Source organism: Mizuhopecten yessoensis, unplaced genomic scaffold (genome assembly GCF_002113885.1).
Source record: "Mizuhopecten yessoensis strain PY_sf001 unplaced genomic scaffold, ASM211388v2 scaffold4231, whole genome shotgun sequence".
In the NCBI taxonomy this organism is placed as follows: Eukaryota; Metazoa; Mollusca; class Bivalvia; order Pectinida; family Pectinidae; genus Mizuhopecten; species Mizuhopecten yessoensis.
Genome location: NW_018405441.1, coordinates 574,140 through 595,544, shown reverse-complemented (window position 1 = coordinate 595,544; position 21,405 = coordinate 574,140). Strand labels below are relative to the sequence as shown.

Sequence of the window (21,405 nt, the reverse complement as noted above, 5' to 3'; positions counted from 1 at the left end):
GGGGGGGGCAAAATTTATTATGGTTTATAATGGCAAATGATACTTTGAATTACATGTTAATAACTTGATTGGAATTATAACCTTGAGTTGACTGTTTGATACTTTGAAAATTTTGAGCCAGCCCTACCCCCAAGGGCTGTAGGGTGTGGCTTAAAGGAGTCAGAGCTGCTAGTTTCAAATACTTTTAGTCTGAAATCTGTATGCTAGATATTGAGTAAGGTGGTTTTATTGTTTTTTGTCACTTTGAATAATATGTCTGTTCATGTTAGTAAAAAAAATCAACTCTCTGTATAAATATATCAGGTGACCGTTAAGGCCCATGGGCCTCTTGTTTCTTATGCTGCAAAAATATGTTGCCTTCAAGCTGTATTTCGAGAAGATTATGAGAGAAAGAGTGCAGCTAATAAAAGAGGCTATAAAAATATTGATACCCAATGTATTATATATAGTTTGTTAGAAATTGTATTTCAGGACTATGGTCTGCTTTGACTTTAATTAAATGTTCATTGTGTTTTTCTGACATCACTCAATTGTGTTAACATCGCCCTCTGGGATTCGTACACTGTGTATATTTGTGTAGGTATGGAGGTGGTGCCCACTGATGGTGGCCGTTATGATGTGTTCATGTCAAATCGTACGCGGAAGGCTGTGTATTGGGAGGAGGACCCCAGTCCGGTGGTGAGGAGTTCCTGGTTTTACAAGCGAGAGGGTGATAATCGCTATGTTCCATATGAGGAACAGATTGCTCAGAGACTTGAGGTAAATTATATCTTAGAATGTCCTTAATTGTCCATCATCTATCAGTTAGGTTAAAGATTGATTTTTTTCAAAACTTTTGAAATGACTACTCATCTTTCATAGCATTTGCTTCAAACTATTAATAAATTAAAGGAACAATTTTCAAAATAAAAGAATACCAACTGCGCATTTAATCTCAGTCTTGAAGGATTAATCATGATATGATACATATGTTTTGTTGTATACCTGTAGAATGAGTACCAGAATGATATAATACATGTGTTTTGTTGTATACCAATAAAATGAGTACCAGAATGATATGATACATGTGTTTTGTTGTATACCTGTAGAATGAGTACCAGAATGATATAAAACATGTGTTTTGTTGTATACCTGTAGAATGAGTACCAGAATAATATGATACATGTGTTTTGTTGTATACCTGTAGAATGAGTACCAGAATGCAATGACGAATAATGCATGGCATAAGAGGTTAGAATTCCCTGGAGGAGAGACCGTTGTGATGCACAATCAAAATGTGATGGTCCACTTTCAGCCGTCCTCTCAGCCAGACGAGTGGGGCACGGTACAGGTGGGTAGACTGGAGCATATTCTCACTCCTTATTTCCTCATTTGCAGCAGTAGCATTTTTTTTCTTGGTAGATCTACTTTCTTGTTGATCCATTTGTGAATTCAAGTCTCTCCAAATTTTCATCATGATAAGATCAAGTTCAACATATCTTGAAATTTTCCAGTATTAGTATTTCTGTTGGCACAAACAATATTTGTCTACAAGTATTTTCTTTTGACACATAAATACCTATTTATATTTATATTCACTGTATGAATACTACCTTTCTAAATAGAAAATGGAATCATGTTAACCTGTATGAACCAGACTTCTAGCTTGGTCTACTATAGACAAATGTTATCTTCGTAAACAAAACATGGAAATATAAAAACCTGTCTAGACCAGACCCTGACCTATGTCCACTGTATGCATATTACCTGTCTAAACAGAACCTGCAAGACTATGATCTAAAACCTGTTTCTGAATACATACATACCTGCTAACCCATGATTCTGGTTAGTGTATAAAATGTACATGAAGCTAGCTTCTGATCCTGGTTAGGGTATACATGTACATTAGCTTAGCTGCTGATGCTGTATACTTGTAGCTTAGTTACCTGTAAATTGATAGATTGTTAACAGCTTGTAGCATAGTAACATATACACTGGCTTAAATAGCTTGTTGGCTATACATACTCAGGCATCCAGGATATTGTTTGACTGTTTTCATTACGTATATAGCTATCGATTAGTATAGACATTTAGCTGTGATATCAACAATTTGGCTTTCCTCTACAGCATGGTATTGGTGGCTTATAATATAGTGTGAAAAATCCCAACAATGTATACCCGACACCTACAGTATTAACAAAAATAAAAACACAGTGTATACCCGACACCTACAGTATTAACAAAAATAAAAACACAGTGTATACCCAGACACTTACAGTATTAACAAAAATAAAAACACTGTATACCCGACACCTACAGTATTAACAAAAATAAAAACACAGTGTATACCCCGACACTTACAGTATTAACAAAAATAACAACACAGTGTATACCCCGACACCTACAATATTAACAAAAATAAAAACACTGTGTATACCCAGACACTTACAGTATTAACAAAAATAAAAACACAGTGTATACCCGACACTTACAGTATTAACAAAAATAAAAACACAGTGTATACCCAGACACTTACAGTATTAACAAAAATAAAAATTTAGATGTATAACCCAACAACTTTAACATTTTTTGGTGTTTTTATATGTTATGCAAGTCATTCATTTTATTTATGAATAGGAAAATAGTATTGACAATATGGTATTGACAATATGCACATAACAAAATAATAACAGATGACAGATGACAACTAGCTTTATCAGATTGTTATGATATATTTACAATGCAAGTAGCATAATTAACCAGTAACTATACTCTAGTAATAATAAAAAATGAGTTTAATCAACCAAATTTAATAAATAAGAAATTTGTAAGGAGTCTTAATTTTACTTATTCATGATTTCTGTTCAGTTACTCACATATGGCATAGGAGGACAGGTACTCATTAACTTGCCCTATATTTATAAACCCAGTTACACTGATTCAGCAGGAAATGTTTAATGGTTCTGTGATTTCTTCCCAGCTTCTGTCATTCTTGAGAGTAGCTTCATAATTTGCTTCTCCGTTTTGTTCTCAATTGGCTGGACAATTTTTGTTTAATGTACACATTGTTTAGCTAGCTTTCAAATCCTGCTCACGGTGCACTAATACATACACGTTCAACTGTTCCCGTGTTGTTCTAAAAACAGGGATGTTTTCTGAACCTTTTCAAAGGGCATGCAATCTTGAGAAATGGAAACAGGATTGGAAAATTGGGAAATACTCATCAAATTTTAACTCTGATCTGTTCTTATTTGTAAAACGTAACAGGCGAAGTAAGTTTTTCTTAAAATGAAATAAAAAAATCACTATGATTTGGGAAGTGAAATCAGAATGAAGAAAAACCTAAGGGGAACGTTAGGTTATTGTATTTGAATTGTTATATGTATTAGTAACTTGGGATCACTAGCTGCATGCCTGTTTTAATTAGTAATAGTGAGCTGTAGATTCAGAGTGAATGTTTCCCCATTTCCTGATTGGTCATGTTCAGCTTACGGTCAGCAGTAGATTCAGAGTGAATGTTTCCCCATTTCCTGATTGGTCATGGTCAGCTTACGGTCAGCAGTAGATTTAGCATGGACAGTGACTAGGACTTACACTGGTTTTAATTTTTCCTGTAAACAAATTTTCTTATGAAACTTCGTAGATGTTTTTGTCATGACTAGGAAACTTCGTAGATGTTTTTGTCATAACTAGGAAACTTCGTAGATGTTTTTGTCAAGACTAGGAAACTTCGTAGATGTTTTTGTCATGACTAGGAAACTTCGTAGATGTTTTTGTCAAGACTAGGAAAATTTGTAGATGTTTTTGTCATGACTAGGAAACTTCATAGATGTTTTTGTCATGACTAGGAAGCATGTCAATTAACACTCTAGGTCTGTACGTATAACCTAAAAGTTAGTAAAGGTCAAGGTCAAAGTTGATGCTTCGTGCAAGTTCATTTTAATAATCAGCATGGATAGAACCTGTCATTCAATACCACTGATACCTGTTTTCTTACAATCAGAAAGCATGTATGATATCATTTTATGTTCAAAGAGAATATAGACTCGGTAAACTTCTTGTAAGATGTTACTATGGGTGTATTTGCATTAGTAAGCACAGATTGTATTACAAAAGCAATGGGGGAGGCAGATGTGGGAATTTTAGTAGATCCAAGCTTATTATTCTGTTCATTAAGCACCATGTGAAATATCAATATAGATGCTTCCCTATATAACATAACATGTATCTCCTTTCCAAAACAGCTCCATAATCCTATACCAAGCAATAATCATGCATCTAGGATAAAGTGATTTGTCTTTTCCACCACAGCGTTTGTAGTTCTGAAAGGCCAAGGTTTTTCATGTGTCAAGTTTATAGGGTGATAAATTGAGTTGTGCCAGCATTAGTTTCCTGACAACTATTTCAAAGTCCTGAATGATGCGGAGTAGTAATGGAAGATCTGCAGCAACATCAGCTAAAATCAGAGATCCTGATGTATTTTTCCGCTGTTGATATGACATCATTTTCATTGTTGACTTGCTCATATTTGCAAGGGTAACCTACAAAACAAATAATGAAATATATGAGAGAAAACAATTGCTTACATTAGGTAGATGCATTAAGTCCATCGTCAGTAGAAATCAGATGAAATTGATATTATAATAGGATTGTAGTTTGAAGACTGATGAAATGACTTCCTGTTTTTGATGACCTACTGATGTAATGACTTCCCGTTTTTGATGACCTACTGATGTAATGACTTCCCGTTTTTGATGACCTACTGATGCAATGACTTCCCGTTTTTGATGACCTACTCATGAAATAACTTCCTGTTTTTGATGACCTACTGATGCAATGACTTCCCGTTTTTGATGACCTACTGATGCAATGACTTCCCGTTTTTGATGACCTACTGATGCAATGACTTCCCATTTTTGATGACCTACTGATGTAATGACTTCCCGTTTTTGATGACCTACTGATGTAATGACTTCCCATCTTTGATGACCTACTGATGTAATGACTTCCCTTTTTGATGACCTACTGATGCAATGACTTCCCGTTTTTGATGACCTACGTATACTGATGCAATGACTTCCCGTTTTTGATGACCTACTGATGTAATGACTTCCCGTTTTCTCTATTGAAGGGTCCTCCTCCTCCTCTTATGGTGAGTTCTGGTGTCCTGCTTTAGTGCCGCTAGTCTTTTACCCAGTCATGTGTGGCAGTACCAGCATGGTCACACTTCACTGATTTTGTCTATTTGAAATACAATTTATCTATATTCTAAACAGAAATCTGCTTTCTTCCATATTTTTTTTTTATGTGCTTTGACACCCCTTATCTTTGTGATTTTTCATAATTCTGGCTTTGATTCTTTTAAGCACTAGTATAAATGTTTTCTATAGTTGTTTAGTTATGACTTACGAAAAAATATATTTGTAAACTATGAATTTATCGATCCACATAATAAATACTTACACAGCTTTGCACATGAGATTTTTCTGTTTGAACCTTGATGAAAGTTTAAAAAAAATATAACATTGTGAAAATTGACCTGAAATCATAGAAGTATGGAGTTAGAATTCGAGTGTGCTTTGTTCTGGGACTATTTTACACTTAACATTGGTGGAGTATCCTTTCCCTCATTCCACACATGTGATTAATTCATGTTTCTCCCAGACATTATAAATCAAATCAAATCTTATATTATGCTAGACTAGCAGTGCAAACCTCTGTTTAAAGTTTACATGTGTACAAATCTCAGTCCATTTCACTAGGAGATCAGTCTCGCAGTATGGGGGCATAACATGTTATATACACACAAAGTATATGTTCTGGTGAATTGAATTTCACTTGTTTGCTGCAGATATAACTTTGTATTGCGCCTTATTTCACTCACAGCATATGCATGAGCCTACAGCTTTTCTAACTTTTATTAGCTCTGATGTTTATTAATGTCATAAAACCAGTTTGTTTGTGTGCACAATGTAAATATCTAATCTAGTATTGATTTGTAGCTGCTATCTCTCTAATGTCACTTATCAGTAGATTGTAGAAGTTAGCCAGCTTAATTGTCAATGTCACTTACCAATCCATTGTAGCAGTTAGCTGGCTTAATTGTCAATGTCCCTTAGCAATCCATTGTAGCAGTTAGCTGCCTTAATTGTCAATGTCCCTTAGCAATCCATTGTAGCAGTTAGCTAGCTTAATTGTCAATGTCCCTTCACAGTCCATTGTAGCAGTTAGCTGGCTTAATTGTCAATGGCCCTTAACAATCCATTGTAGCAGTTAGCTGGCTTAATTGTCAATGTAACCTACCAATGCATTGTAGCAGTTAGCTGGCTTAATTGTCAATGTCCCTCAACAATCAATCCATTGTAGCAGTTAGCTAGCTTAATTGTCAATGTCCCTCAACAATCAATCCATTGTAGCAGTTAGCTAGCTTAATTGGCAATGTCCCTTAACAATCAATCCATTGTAGCAGTTAGCTGGCTTAATTGTCAATGTCCCTTAACAATCCATTGTAGCAGTTAGCTGGCTTCATTGTCAATGTCCCTTAACAGTCCATTGTAGCAGTTAGCTGAATTAATTGTCAATGTCCCTTAACAATCCATTGTAGCAGTTAGCTGGCTTAATTGTCAATGTAACTTACCAATGCATTGTAGCAGTTAGCTGGCTTAATTGTCAATGTCCCTTAACAATCCATCGTAGCAGTTAGCTGGCTTAATTGTCAATGTCACTTACCAATGCATTGTAGAAGATAGCTTAGTTTAGCTCAATTGTCAATGTAAATAACCGATGCATTGTAGTTACCAGCTTAATTATCAATATTATTTAGTAAAGTATTGTAGGAGTTAGCTAACTTAATTGTCAATTACGTGTACTTAACTAAGCTTTGTAGAAGTTACCTAGCTGATTTGTTACCACTTTCCAATGCATTGTAGAAGTCAGATAGCTCTATTTTCAATGTTATTACGTGTTAGGTATTTCTATGTATTGCAGTGACTTAACTCCTGTATGGCTGTTACTTACTGGTGTTTAGGCTAGCTGGCTGGCTGGTCAGCATTCTTCACCGATGAATAGTAGCTGTAAGCTAGTATGTCCATGTCATTACCAATGTATTGTAGCTGTAAACTAGTATGTCCATGTCGATACCAATGTATTGTAGCTGTAAGCTAGTATGTCCATGTCATTACCAATGAATAGTAGCTGTTTGCTGGTTGTGCAGTGTCCTGTGTAGTGGTATTTATGATAAAATACATAATGTATCATTGTCTTTCTGTTATTGAATATGAGCTATGGGGCAATCAATTCTTAACTATGTTGCACACAATTGTATACCCACAAATTCTTTCCAGGATCAAAACCATAAAAGTTTGACCCCCATTTTTCAGGTGTTGTACAGTACATAAACAATGTATATCATTTAGCTGTATATGTACATGCACAGAAGCGTTTCTCACCTGAACCTAACCCCTGTCCTGAACTGCCCACAACACACAGGTGTACTTTTCATTTGAATAATTCAAAAAATAGGACCCAAACAAAATAAAATGAGGCCACTTTAAATGGGATTTTTAATTGTCATAAAAAAGTAAATGGACTAATGAAGGTGTAAAGATCTATACTAACTATCTCTGGTATTTCAGTCAAAGGCTTGTTTTATATGATAATCATAATATTTCTGTAGTATTGACATGTAGATGTTTTTGTATGATAATTATAATATTTCTGTAGTATTGACATGTAGATGTTTTTGTATGATAATTATAATATTTCTGTAGTATTGACATGTAGATGTTTTTGTATGATAATTATAATATTTCTGTAGTATTGACATGTAGATGTTTTTGTATGATAATTATAATATTTCCGTAGTATTGACATGTAGATGTTTTGTATGATAATTATAATATTTCTGTAGTATTGACATGTAGATGTTTTTGTATGATAATTATAATATTTCTGTAGTATTGACATGTAGATGTTTTTGTATGATAATTATAATATTTCTGTAGTATTGACATGTAGATTGCTGTGGGTTTGCTTTTATTATACTACCGTCAAATATGACGGTAGTATTACGGTATGGCGTTGTCCATCCGTCCGTCCGTCTGCCTTAAACTTTGTTTGTCCGGAGATCTCCTCCTACATTTTTCGACCAATCTATTTGAAACTTGGTATACATTATAATCATGATATGTAGTTGTGTCTTCCTTTAAAAGAATTTTGATTCAACAATTTTTCCAAAAGTTATTGCCCTTTGTTCATTTCAGTATTTGATTTTTTCCGGCAATCTCCTCCTACATTTTTCAACAGATCTCTTTAAAACTTGGTATACTTTATAATCATGATATGAAGTTGTGTCTCCCTTAAAAGAATTTTGTTTCGACGATATTTGCAAAATTTATTGCCTTTTGTTCATTTCAGTATTTGATTTTTTGTCCGAAGATTATCTCCTACATTTTTTATAAAGAAATTCATGTAAACAGGATGATGAATTGTAAATCAGAACTGATATAAGTAAATTCGAAACAGTCACTACACAGACATCTTTGTCAGAGGAGTCACACTTATTGTAAATAACTATTCAAAATGGTTAAAGAAAAAATAAATAAATGGAATGGCCATTGAAAACAACCTATCAAAATGGTCATAGAAAATATGTCAACCAATCAGAAAAGTCTTAGAAAACAATCAATCTGATTGGTCATTGAAAATAACCAATCAAGATGTTCATAGAAATCGACCAATCAGAATGGTCACAAAATTACCACATCAACATATTTTTGATATTTAACCTCCTGTTGGAAGTTCAGCTAACTTTTCACCTGTAAAATAGCTAGGTAAGCTGACTGTGTACAGTGTAGTTAAGCTTTGTCATCTTACATCTGTAGGAGGAAGGCATGAGACCCAGAGTGGTGAAGAGAGGTGTAGAGGACTTTGAGAGTATACAGGAGGGTAAGTATAAACTCTGTTGGCGCTAAAGGTGATGATGTTAATTGACTTGTTTCACACAATATTTGTAATTGTATCTTCTGTTTGGTTAAAGTTGCTTGGCAATTATTTTTTTTATCAGAAATGAATGAATATTCTTTAACTATGTACATGAAAGTGTTGCCCGTCTTTTAAAATTCAATTTTAAGGAATAGTCATGATTATTTTTATGTATATGGCGAAACAGTTTTTGTCCATAAACTGCTCATAAGATTTATGCTAGGCGCACAGAGATTTTCAGTATATACCATACAACCCCCAAAATAATCTTGGCTTTTCCTAATACATGTAATATATATATATATGTTTTTAAGAAATTCTATATATTGTATGTAATCATGTGATTTAACCTGAACTGCTCTTACTAATTATCATGTTCTATTGCAAGTTGCCCCATATTTCAAATACAGTGAAAAAGATGGTCCGTGATGACTACTTATGTATTAATTGTTTGTGTGACAGGGGAGCCTAATCAATATAATTGTTTGTGTGACAGGGGAGCCTAATCAATATAATTGTTTGTGTGACAGGGGAGCCTAATCAATATAATTGTTTGTGTGACAGGGGAGCCTAATCAATATAATTGTTTGTGTGACAGGGGAGCCTAATCAATATAATTGTTTGTGTGACAGGGGAGCCTAATCAATATAATTGTTTGTGTGACAGGGGAGCCTAATCAATATAATTGTTTGTGTGACAGGGGAGCCTAATCAATATAATTGTTTGTGTGACAGGGGAGCCTAATCAATATAATTGTTTGTGTGACAGGGGAGCCTAATCAATATAATTGTTTGTGTGACAGGGGAGCCTAATCAATATAATTGTTTGTGTGACAGGGGAGCCTAATCAATATAATTGTTTGTGTGACAGGGGAGCCTAATCAATATAATTGTTTGTGTGACAGGGGAGCCTAATCAATATAATTGTTTGTGTGACAGGGGAGCCTAATCAATATAATTGTTTGTGTGACAGGGGAGCCTAATCAATATAATTGTTTGTGTGACAGGGGAGCCTAATCAATATAATTGTTTGTGTGACAGGGGAGCCTAATCAATATAATTGTTTGTGTGACAGGGGAGCCTAATCAATATAATTGTTTGTGTGACAGGGGAGCCTAATCAATATAATTGTTTGTGTGACAGGGGAGCCTAATCAATATAATTGTTTGTGTGACAGGGGAGCCTAATCAATATAATTGTTTGTGTGACAGGGGAGCCTAATCAATATAATTGTTTGTGTGACAGGGGAGCCTAATCAATATAATTGTTTGTGTGACAGGGGAGCCTAATCAATATAATTGTTTGTGTGACAGGGGAGCCTAATCAATATAATTGTTTGTGTGACAGGGGAGCCTAATCAATATAATTGTTTGTGTGACAGGGGAGCCTAATCAATATAATTGTTTGTGTGACAGGGGAGCCTAATCAATATAATTGTTTGTGTGACAGGGGAGCCTAATCAATATAATTGTTTGTGTGACAGGGGAGCCTAATCAATATAATTGTTTGTGTGACAGGGGAGCCTAATCAATATAATTGTTTGTGTGACAGGGGAGCCTAATCAATATAATTGTTTGTGTGACAGGGGAGCCTAATCAATATAATTGTTTGTGTGACAGGGGAGCCTAATCAATATAATTGTTTGTGTGACAGGGGAGCCTAATCAATATAATTGTTTGTGTGACAGGGGAGCCTAATCAATATAATTGTTTGTGTGACAGGGGAGCCTAATCAATATAATTGTTTGTGTGACAGGGGAGCCTAATCAATATAATTGTTTGTGTGACAGGGGAGCCTAATCAATATAATTGTTTGTGTGACAGGGGAGCCTAATCAATATAATTGTTTGTGTGACAGGGGAGCCTAATCAATATAATTGTTTGTGTGACAGGGGAGCCTAATCAATATAATTGTTTGTGTGACAGGGGAGCCTAATCAATATAATTGTTTGTGTGACAGGGGAGCCTAATCAATATAATTGTTTGTGTGACAGGGGAGCCTAATCAATATAATTGTTTGTGTGACAGGGGAGCCTAATCAATATAATTGTTTGTGTGACAGGGGAGCCTAATCAATATAATTGTTTGTGTGACAGGGGAGCCTAATCAATATAATTGTTTGTGTGACAGGGGAGCCTAATCAATATAATTGTTTGTGTGACAGGGGAGCCTAATCAATATAATTGTTTGTGTGACAGGGGAGCCTAATCAATATAATTGTTTGTGTGACAGGGGAGCCTAATCAATATAATTGTTTGTGTGACAGGGGAGCCTAATCAATATAATTGTTTGTGTGACAGGGGAGCCTAATCAATATAATTGTTTGTGTGACAGGGGAGCCTAATCAATATAATTGTTTGTGTGACAGGGGAGCCTAATCAATATAATTGTTTGTGTGACAGGGGAGCCTAATCAATATAATTGTTTGTGTGACAGGGGAGCCTAATCAATATAATTGTTTGTGTGACAGGGGAGCCTAATCAATATAATTGTTTGTGTGACAGGGGAGCCTAATCAATATAATTGTTTGTGTGACAGGGGAGCCTAATCAATATAATTGTTTGTGTGACAGGGGAGCCTAATCAATATAATTGTTTGTGTGACAGGGGAGCCTAATCAATATAATTGTTTGTGTGACAGGGGAGCCTAATCAATATAATTGTTTGTGTGACAGGGGAGCCTAATCAATATAATTGTTTGTGTGACAGGGGAGCCTAATCAATATAATTGTTTGTGTGACAGGGGAGCCTAATCAATATAATTGTTTGTGTGACAGGGGAGCCTAATCAATATAATTGTTTGTGTGACAGGGGAGCCTAATCAATATAATTGTTTGTGTGACAGGGGAGCCTAATCAATATAATTGTTTGTGTGACAGGGGAGCCTAATCAATATAATTGTTTGTGTGACAGGGGAGCCTAATCAATATAATTGTTTGTGTGACAGGGGAGCCTAATCAATATAATTGTTTGTGTGACAGGGGAGCCTAATCAATATAATTGTTTGTGTGACAGGGGAGCCTAATCAATATAATTGTTTGTGTGACAGGGGAGCCTAATCAATATAATTGTTTGTGTGACAGGGGAGCCTAATCAATATAATTGTTTGTGTGACAGGGGAGCCTAATCAATATAATTGTTTGTGTGACAGGGGAGCCTAATCAATATAATTGTTTGTGTGACAGGGGAGCCTAATCAATATAATTGTTTGTGTGACAGGGGAGCCTAATCAATATAATTGTTTGTGTGACAGGGGAGCCTAATCAATATAATTGTTTGTGTGACAGGGGAGCCTAATCAATATAATTGTTTGTGTGACAGGGGAGCCTAATCAATATAATTGTTTGTGTGACAGGGGAGCCTAATCAATATAATTGTTTGTGTGACAGGGGAGCCTAATCAATATAATTGTTTGTGTGACAGGGGAGCCTAATCAATATAATTGTTTGTGTGACAGGGGAGCCTAATCAATATAATTGTTTGTGTGACAGGGGAGCCTAATCAATATAATTGTTTGTGTGACAGGGGAGCCTAATCAATATAATTGTTTGTGTGACAGGGGAGCCTAATCAATATAATTGTTTGTGTGACAGGGGAGCCTAATCAATATAATTGTTTGTGTGACAGGGGAGCCTAATCAATATAATTGTTTGTGTGACAGGGGAGCCTAATCAATATAATTGTTTGTGTGACAGGGGAGCCTAATCAATATAATTGTTTGTGTGACAGGGGAGCCTAATCAATATAATTGTTTGTGTGACAGGGGAGCCTAATCAATATAATTGTTTGTGTGACAGGGGAGCCTAATCAATATAATTGTTTGTGTGACAGGGGAGCCTAATCAATATAATTGTTTGTGTGACAGGGGAGCCTAATCAATATAATTGTTTGTGTGACAGGGGAGCCTAATCAATATAATTGTTTGTGTGACAGGGGAGCCTAATCAATATAATTGTTTGTGTGACAGGGGAGCCTAATCAATATAATTGTTTGTGTGACAGGGGAGCCTAATCAATATAATTGTTTGTGTGACAGGGGAGCCTAATCAATATAATTGTTTGTGTGACAGGGGAGCCTAATCAATATAATTGTTTGTGTGACAGGGGAGCCTAATCAATATAATTGTTTGTGTGACAGGGGAGCCTAATCAATATAATTGTTTGTGTGACAGGGGAGCCTAATCAATATAATTGTTTGTGTGACAGGGGAGCCTAATCAATATAATTGTTTGTGTGACAGGGGAGCCTAATCAATATAATTGTTTGTGTGACAGGGGAGCCTAATCAATATAATTGTTTGTGTGACAGGGGAGCCTAATCAATATAATTGTTTGTGTGACAGGGGAGCCTAATCAATATAATTGTTTGTGTGACAGGGGAGCCTAATCAATATAATTGTTTGTGTGACAGGGGAGCCTAATCAATATAATTGTTTGTGTGACAGGGGAGCCTAATCAATATAATTGTTTGTGTGACAGGGGAGCCTAATCAATATAATTGTTTGTGTGACAGGGGAGCCTAATCAATATAATTGTTTGTGTGACAGGGGAGCCTAATCAATATAATTGTTTGTGTGACAGGGGAGCCTAATCAATATAATTGTTTGTGTGACAGGGGAGCCTAATCAATATAATTGTTTGTGTGACAGGGGAGCCTAATCAATATAATTGTTTGTGTGACAGGGGAGCCTAATCAATATAATTGTTTGTGTGACAGGGGAGCCTAATCAATATAATTGTTTGTGTGACAGGGGAGCCTAATCAATATAATTGTTTGTGTGACAGGGGAGCCTAATCAATATAATTGTTTGTGTGACAGGGGAGCCTAATCAATATAATTGTTTGTGTGACAGGGGAGCCTAATCAATATAATTGTTTGTGTGACAGGGGAGCCTAATCAATATAATTGTTTGTGTGACAGGGGAGCCTAATCAATATAATTGTTTGTGTGACAGGGGAGCCTAATCAATATAATTGTTTGTGTGACAGGGGAGCCTAATCAATATAATTGTTTGTGTGACAGGGGAGCCTAATCAATATAATTGTTTGTGTGACAGGGGAGCCTAATCAAGTTGATCATCTGGTGTTTATGGTCCATGGCATCGGATCTTTCTGCGACGTCAAGTTCAGGAATATAGTTGAGTGTGGTAAGTATAAATTGTGTACTTGTCTTAGTGAATGGAGCCAAGCACTTGAGGGGCAAACTAGTAAAGTTTCAGGAAATATTAATTTTAGATGAAAAAATTCACAATTTGGCATTGAAGGTAGGAGACCTAGGTCCTCAGTTTTCTTAATTTTATAATTCGTGTCTATGAATGTGGACCTTTGTTAGACTATAACTTAAAACTGCACCCCCTTACCCTGAAAAAGGTGTTTTTACAAGAGATGACTCAGTAATTCATTGGGTTTCTACTGAAAAACTCCTAGAAGTAATGATTTATCAATATTTTTCATTCAAGTTAGTTATAGATTTTTTTACCTGTTTACCTGTCTAGTTAAAATAATGTTATGGTTGTTTTAAAGTGGATGACTTCAGGTCAATATCCCTGAGCCTGCAGCAGTCCCATTTTAAGAGTCATGTAGATTCTAACCGCATTGGTCGAGTGGAGTTTCTACCTGTACACTGGCACTCCGCCTTACACGGCGACGCTACAGGTCTCGACAAGTAAGTCATCAAACAACACGGTAAACTCAGTGAGTCGACTTCCTGGTGTTCTGAAAATTCATTGAACAAGACATAGGGTTTGATCTGGTTTTTACCCAGAACATATTAATTAAACATATATTATATAATAGTACTGCCATTACTGGGGCCCATAGGTTGTACAAGAAAATGCAATGATTGTAATCATTATTTTGAAATTGGGCCTTGATAGAATACTGCTCATTGATTTAAAACAAAAGCATTTTCTCTGAAAGTATAAATGCATCGGGCACATGGCAGTGTTTTGAATACTCCAATGATATATCAAACTGTTTTTCTTTTCTTTTGTGAATAAATGTATAGATAACACTGAAAGAAAATTACTAGATGTAATGTAGCTCTGCACTGTAAATTAAAGAATGATTTCTATGTAGGTACTAAAATGACTACCCTGATTTTTCATGTTTATAATCATCAGTAAAATAGTATTTGAACTTTCTGTTTGAAAGGATGCTGAAGAAGATTACGTTACCGAGCACAGGCAAGCTAAGAAACTTCGTCAATGATACACTGATGGATATATTATTCTACACGAGTCCCACCTACTGTCAGGTACGTTCTGTGTTCCACACGAGTCCCACCTACTGTCAGGCACGTTATGTGTTCTACACGAGTACCACCTACTGTCAAGTACGTTCTGTGTTCTACAGGAGTCCCACCTACTGTCAGGTACGTTCTGTGTTCTTCACGAGTCCGACCTACTGTCAGGTACGTTCTGTTTTCTACACGAGTCCCACCTACTGTCAGGTCCGTTCTGTGTTCTACACGAGTCCCACCCACTGTCAGGTACGTTCTGTGTTCTACAGGAGTCCCACCTACTGTCAGGTACGTTCTGGGTTCTACACGAGTCCCACCTACTGTCAAGAACGTTCTGTGTTCTACAGGAGTCCCACCTACTGTCAGGTACGTTCTGTGTTCTTCACGAGTCCGACCTACTGTCAGGTACGTTCTGTTTTCTACACGAGTCCCACCTACTGTCAGGCAAGTTCTGTGTTCTACACGAGTACCACCTACTGTCAAGTACGTTCTGTGTTCTACACGAGTGCCACCTACTGTCAGGTACGTTCTGTGTTCCACACGAGTCCCACCTACTGTCAGGCACGTTCTGTGCTCTACACGAGTACCACCTACTGTCAGGTACGTTCTGTGTTCCACACGAGTCCCACCTACTGTCAGGCACGTTATGTGTTCTACACGAGTACCACCTACTGTCAGGTACGTTCTGTGTTCTTCACGAGTCCGACCTACTGTCAGGTACGTTCTGTGTTCCACACGAGTCCCACCTACTGTCAGGCACGTTATGTGTTCTACACGAGTACCACCTACTGTCAGGTACGTTCTGTGTTCCACACGAGTCCCACCTACTGTCAGGCACGTTCTGTGCTCTACACGAGTACCACCTACTGTCAGGTATGTTCTGTGTTCTAAACGAGTCCCACCTACTGTCAAGTACGTTCTGTGTTCTACACTAGTCCGACCTACTGTCAGGTACGTTCTGTGTTCTATACGAGTCCCACCTACTGTCAGGTACATTCTGTGTTCTACACGGGTCCTACCTACTGTCAGGTACATTCTGTGTTCTACACGAGTCCGACCCACTGGCAGGTACGTTCTGTGTTCTACACGAGTACCACCTACTGTCAGGTATGTTCTGTGTTCTACACGAGACCCACCTACTGTCAAGTACGTTCTGTGTTCTACACGAGTACGACCTACTGTCAGGTACGTTCTGTGTTCTTCACGAGTCCGACCTACTGTCAGGTACGTTCTGTGTTCTATACGAGTCCCACCTACTGTCAGGTACATTCTGTGTTCTACACGAGTCCGACCTACTGGCAGGTACTTTGGGTGTTCTACATGAGTCCCACCTACTGTCAGGAACGTTCTGTGTTCTACACGGGTCCTACCTACTGTCAGGTACATTCTGTGTTCTACACGAGTCCGACCCACTGGCAGGTACGTTCTGTGTTCTACACGAGTCCTACCTACTGTCAGGTACGTTCTGTGTTCCACACGAGTCCCACCTACTGTCAGGCACGTTATGTGTTCTACACGAGTACCACCTACTGTCAGGTACGTTCTGTGTTCTTCACGAGTCCGACCTACTGTCAGGTACGTTCTGTTTTCTACACGAGTCCCACCTACTGTCAGGCAAGTTCTGTGTTCTACACGAGTACCACCTACTGTCAAGTACGTTCTGTGTTCTACACTAGTACGACCTACTGTCAGGTACTTTCTGTGTTCTACACGAGTCCCACCTATTGTCAGGTACGGTCTGTGTTCTACACGGGTCCTACCTACTGTCAGGTACATTCTGTGTTCTACACGGGTCCTACCTACTGTCAGGTACGTTCTGTGTTCCACACGAGTCCCACCTACTGTCAGGCACGTTCTGTGTTCTACACGAGTCCCACCTACTGTCAGGTACGTTCTGTGTTCTACACGGGTCCTACCTACTGTCAGATACATTCTGTGTTCTACACGAGTCCGACCTACTGTCAGGTACTTTCTGTGTTCTACACGGGTCCGACCTACTGTCAGGCATGTTCTGTGTTCTACACGAGTCCGACCCACTGTCAGGTACGTTCTGTGTTCTACACGAGTCCCACCTACTGTCAGGTACGTTCTGTGTTCTACACGAGTCCCACCTACTGTCAGGTACGTTCTGTGTTCTACACGAGTCCCACCTACTGTCAGGTACGTTCTGTGTTCTACACGAGTCCCACCTACTGTCAGGTACGTTCTGTGTTCTACACGAGTCCCACCTACTGTCAGGTACGTTCTGTGTTCTACACGAGTCCCACCTACTGTCAGGTACGTTCTGTGTTCTACACGAGTCCCACCTACTGTCAGGTACGTTCTGTGTTCTACACGAGTCCCACCTACTGTCAGGTACGTTCTGTGTTCTACACGAGTCCCACCTACTGTCAGGTACGTTCTGTGTTCTACACGAGTCCCACCTACTGTCAGGTACGTTCTGTGTTCTACACGAGTCCCACCTACTGTCAGGTACGTTCTGTGTTCTACACGAGTCCCACCTACTGTCAGGTACGTTCTGTGTTCTACACGAGTCCCACCTACTGTCAGGTACGTTCTGTGTTCTACACGAGTCCCACCTACTGTCAGGTACGTTCTGTGTTCTACACGAGTCCCACCTACTGTCAGGTACGTTCTGTGTTCTACACGAGTCCCACCTACTGTCAGGTACGTTCTGTGTTCTACACGAGTCCCACCTACTGTCAGGTACGTTCTGTGTTCTACACGAGTCCCACCTACTGTCAGGTACGTTCTGTGTTCTACACGAGTCCCACCTACTGTCAGGTACGTTCTGTGTTCTACACGAGTCCCACCTACTGTCAGGTACGTTCTGTGTTCTACACGAGTCCCACCTACTGTCAGGTACGTTCTGTGTTCTACACGAGTCCCACCTACTGTCAGGTACGTTCTGTGTTCTACACGAGTCCCACCTACTGTCAGGTACGTTCTGTGTTCTACACGAGTCCCACCTACTGTCAGGTACGTTCTGTGTTCTACACGAGTCCCACCTACTGTCAGGTACGTTCTGTGTTCTACACGAGTCCCACCTACTGTCAGGTACGTTCTGTGTTCTACACGAGTCCCACCTACTGTCAGGTACGTTCTGTGTTCTACACGAGTCCCACCTACTGTCAGGTACGTTCTGTGTTCTACACGAGTCCCACCTACTGTCAGGTACGTTCTGTGTTCTACACGAGTCCCACCTACTGTCAGGTACGTTCTGTGTTCTACACGAGTCCCACCTACTGTCAGGTACGTTCTGTGTTCTACACGAGTCCCACCTACTGTCAGGTACGTTCTGTGTTCTACACGAGTCCCACCTACTGTCAGGTACGTTCTGTGTTCTACACGAGTCCCACCTACTGTCAGGTACGTTCTGTGTTCTACACGAGTCCCACCTACTGTCAGGTACGTTCTGTGTTCTACACGAGTCCCACCTACTGTCAGGTACGTTCTGTGTTCTACACGAGTCCCACCTACTGTCAGGTACGTTCTGTGTTCTACACGAGTCCCACCTACTGTCAGGTACGTTCTGTGTTCTACACGAGTCCCACCTACTGTCAGGTACGTTCTGTGTTCTACACGAGTCCCACCTACTGTCAGGTACGTTCTGTGTTCTACACGAGTCCGACCTACTGTCAGGTACGTTCTGTGTTCTACACGAGTCCCACCTACTGTCAGGTACGTTCTGTGTTCTACACGAGTACGACCTACTGTCAGGTACATTCTGTGTTCTACACGAGTCCCACCTACTGTCAGGTACGTTCTGTGTTCTACACGAGTACCACCTACTGTCAGGTACGTTCTGTGTTCTACACGGGTCCCACCTACTGTCAGATACATTCTGTGTTCTACACAAGTCCCACCTACTGTCAGGTACGTTCTGTGTTCTACACGGGTCCCACCTACTGTCCGATATGTTCTGTGTTTCTAAAAACGTCCAGCATCTGCTTTGATAAGACTGTAATAGTCAATGATTTTGGACACAATCTTTGCTGTACAGGTTATATGTGACCTAATGAAGTTTTTGATTTGCTCTACAGATGATAGCGGAGACTGTTGGTGAAGAAATGAACAGACTCTATAATTTATTCCTCAGTAGGAATCCTCGCTTTCAGGGAACTGTAGGTGTAGCGGGACACAGCTTAGGTATGTAAAACTGTTTGGCTACAGGTGAAGTGTTTACAAGTATTTTTATGAAAGTAATGTCAACAGAGACTTATATACACTCCATGTCGATAGAAGTAATGACGGGTCTACAAACTTATTTATATGTATCATATTTCAACTACTATTTCATGTATGAAATTCATACTTGGTATGTAGGGACATCATGATAAGGTGCTCTGTCACATATCGAATAAGGTCATTGGTCCTCCTTTGACCATTAACCTCAAAGGCAAAAAACAAATGTGTTTCCAGAGCATTTTCCATTCCAAGTTTCTTGTCTGAACTTCAGACTTGGTAATACATATGTTGATACCTCATTAGAAGGGCTACGTCACATACCTAAATAAGGTCAGTATGACCTAATCTCATCCTTTGGCCTGAGATCTCTGACTTCTTTTGACCTCTATCTGAGATCTCAGACTTTTTTTGACCTCTATCTGAGATCTCTGACTTCTTTTGACCTTATCTGAGATCCCCGACTTTTAACCTCTATCTGAGATCTCCGACTTCTTTTGACCTCTATCTGAGATCTCCGACTTCTTTTGACCTCTATCAGAGATCTACGACTTTTGACCTATATCTGAGATCTCAGCCACTGTTTTCATGCACATGGACTGTAGAATTGTTTAAAAAAAGGACTGGCACCAAGGCATCACATCTGTGACTGTGTTTACAGCTGTTATACAAGAACACATATAGTGTGGGCATATTTATGAAGCCCATGCTTCAACTTCAATCTAGTAATGATATCTAATATAACAAATTAATATAATATATACATTATAATATAAATTATAATCATAAAACATTGAGATCAGTTAATAGTTGTTACAATAAATCTCCTGTTTAAAATTATTATTTTGGTGTAAATAATTCCAAGTGATCCTTTCTTTCAAAATATAAAATATAATAAATGAATCAAAAATATACTCTTTAATGAATCAAGCATTGTTAAGATCATTGAAACATTTTGTTGTTTGCAGGTTCTACAATCCTGTTTGATTTGCTGTTACACCAGAAAGATCCAAGTTCTCCTGACCTACAACCTCCGACCGACAGTGCCCCTCCCCAGGGGAACACTAGTCTGTCGACCAGCTTTACCGATGACAGTGTAAGGCCATTCATCATTTCTGTACTATTTTGTGAATGAGCCAATAAAGGGTGATGGTCTGTTTAAGTACAGTTATATCTGAATATTTACATTTACTCTGCATCCTTCCATTGTAATGCATTGCAAAGGCAAATGTTGTTATAAGACTATAACAACGTTTGCTATTGTTACATCATCAATCTCTATTGTGACGTCATCAATTTCATTGTTGTCAACACTTGATTTGCAGTTCAAAAACTGTTCGAAATAACTAAATACAGCTTAACTACTCTATTAAAAAGTAGATATAAATAATGAATGGTTTAGCAAATGTTGTTATGGTCCTATAACACACATTTCTATTGCTGACAAAATTACATTAAGCCTGCCTACCAGGCTTTATGTTTTATTTGAAATTTTAGTGGGTTTTCACACTGACATACATATTATTGTTCCACACTGACATACATATTATTGCTCCACACTGACATACATATCATTGTTCCACACTGACATCCATATTATTGTTCCACACTGACATACATATTACTGTTCCACACTGACATACATATTATTGTTCCACACTGAAATACATATTATTGTTCCACACTGACATACATAATATTGTTCCACACTGACATACATATTATTGTTACACACTGACATACATATTATTGTTCCACACTGACTGTTACACACTGACATACATATTATTGTTCCACACTGACACACATATTATTGTTCCACCCTGACATATATATTATTGTTCCACACTGACATAAATATCATTGTTCCACACTGACATACATATTATTGTTTCACACTGACATACATATCATTGTTCCACACTGGCATTCATATTATTGTTCCACACTGACATACATATTATTGTTACACACTGACATACATATTATTGTTCCACACTGAAATACATATTATTGTTCCACA

At 38.2% G+C, this 21,405-nt stretch overlaps 1 protein-coding gene across 2 annotated transcripts in view; it reads left to right on the top strand.

Moving 5' to 3' along the window:
- Positions 1 to 21,405, top strand: part of LOC110448742 (phospholipase DDHD2-like) — a 39,077-nt gene that overhangs the window by 7,265 nt on the left and 10,407 nt on the right. The window contains exons 4-12 of one of the 2 annotated variants that reach the window (XM_021495162.1): positions 581 to 759; positions 1,187 to 1,330; positions 5,111 to 5,131; positions 8,862 to 8,925; positions 14,014 to 14,103; positions 14,480 to 14,621; positions 15,110 to 15,212; positions 19,241 to 19,346; positions 20,351 to 20,478. In XM_021495162.1, the coding sequence (XP_021350837.1) occupies positions 581 to 759; positions 1,187 to 1,330; positions 5,111 to 5,131; positions 8,862 to 8,925; positions 14,014 to 14,103; positions 14,480 to 14,621; positions 15,110 to 15,212; positions 19,241 to 19,346; positions 20,351 to 20,478 (977 nt within the window). The remainder of the gene's footprint in view (positions 1 to 580; positions 760 to 1,186; positions 1,331 to 5,110; positions 5,132 to 8,861; positions 8,926 to 14,013; positions 14,104 to 14,479; positions 14,622 to 15,109; positions 15,213 to 19,240; positions 19,347 to 20,350; positions 20,479 to 21,405) is intronic. The other variant, XM_021495163.1, reaches the window with a different exon arrangement.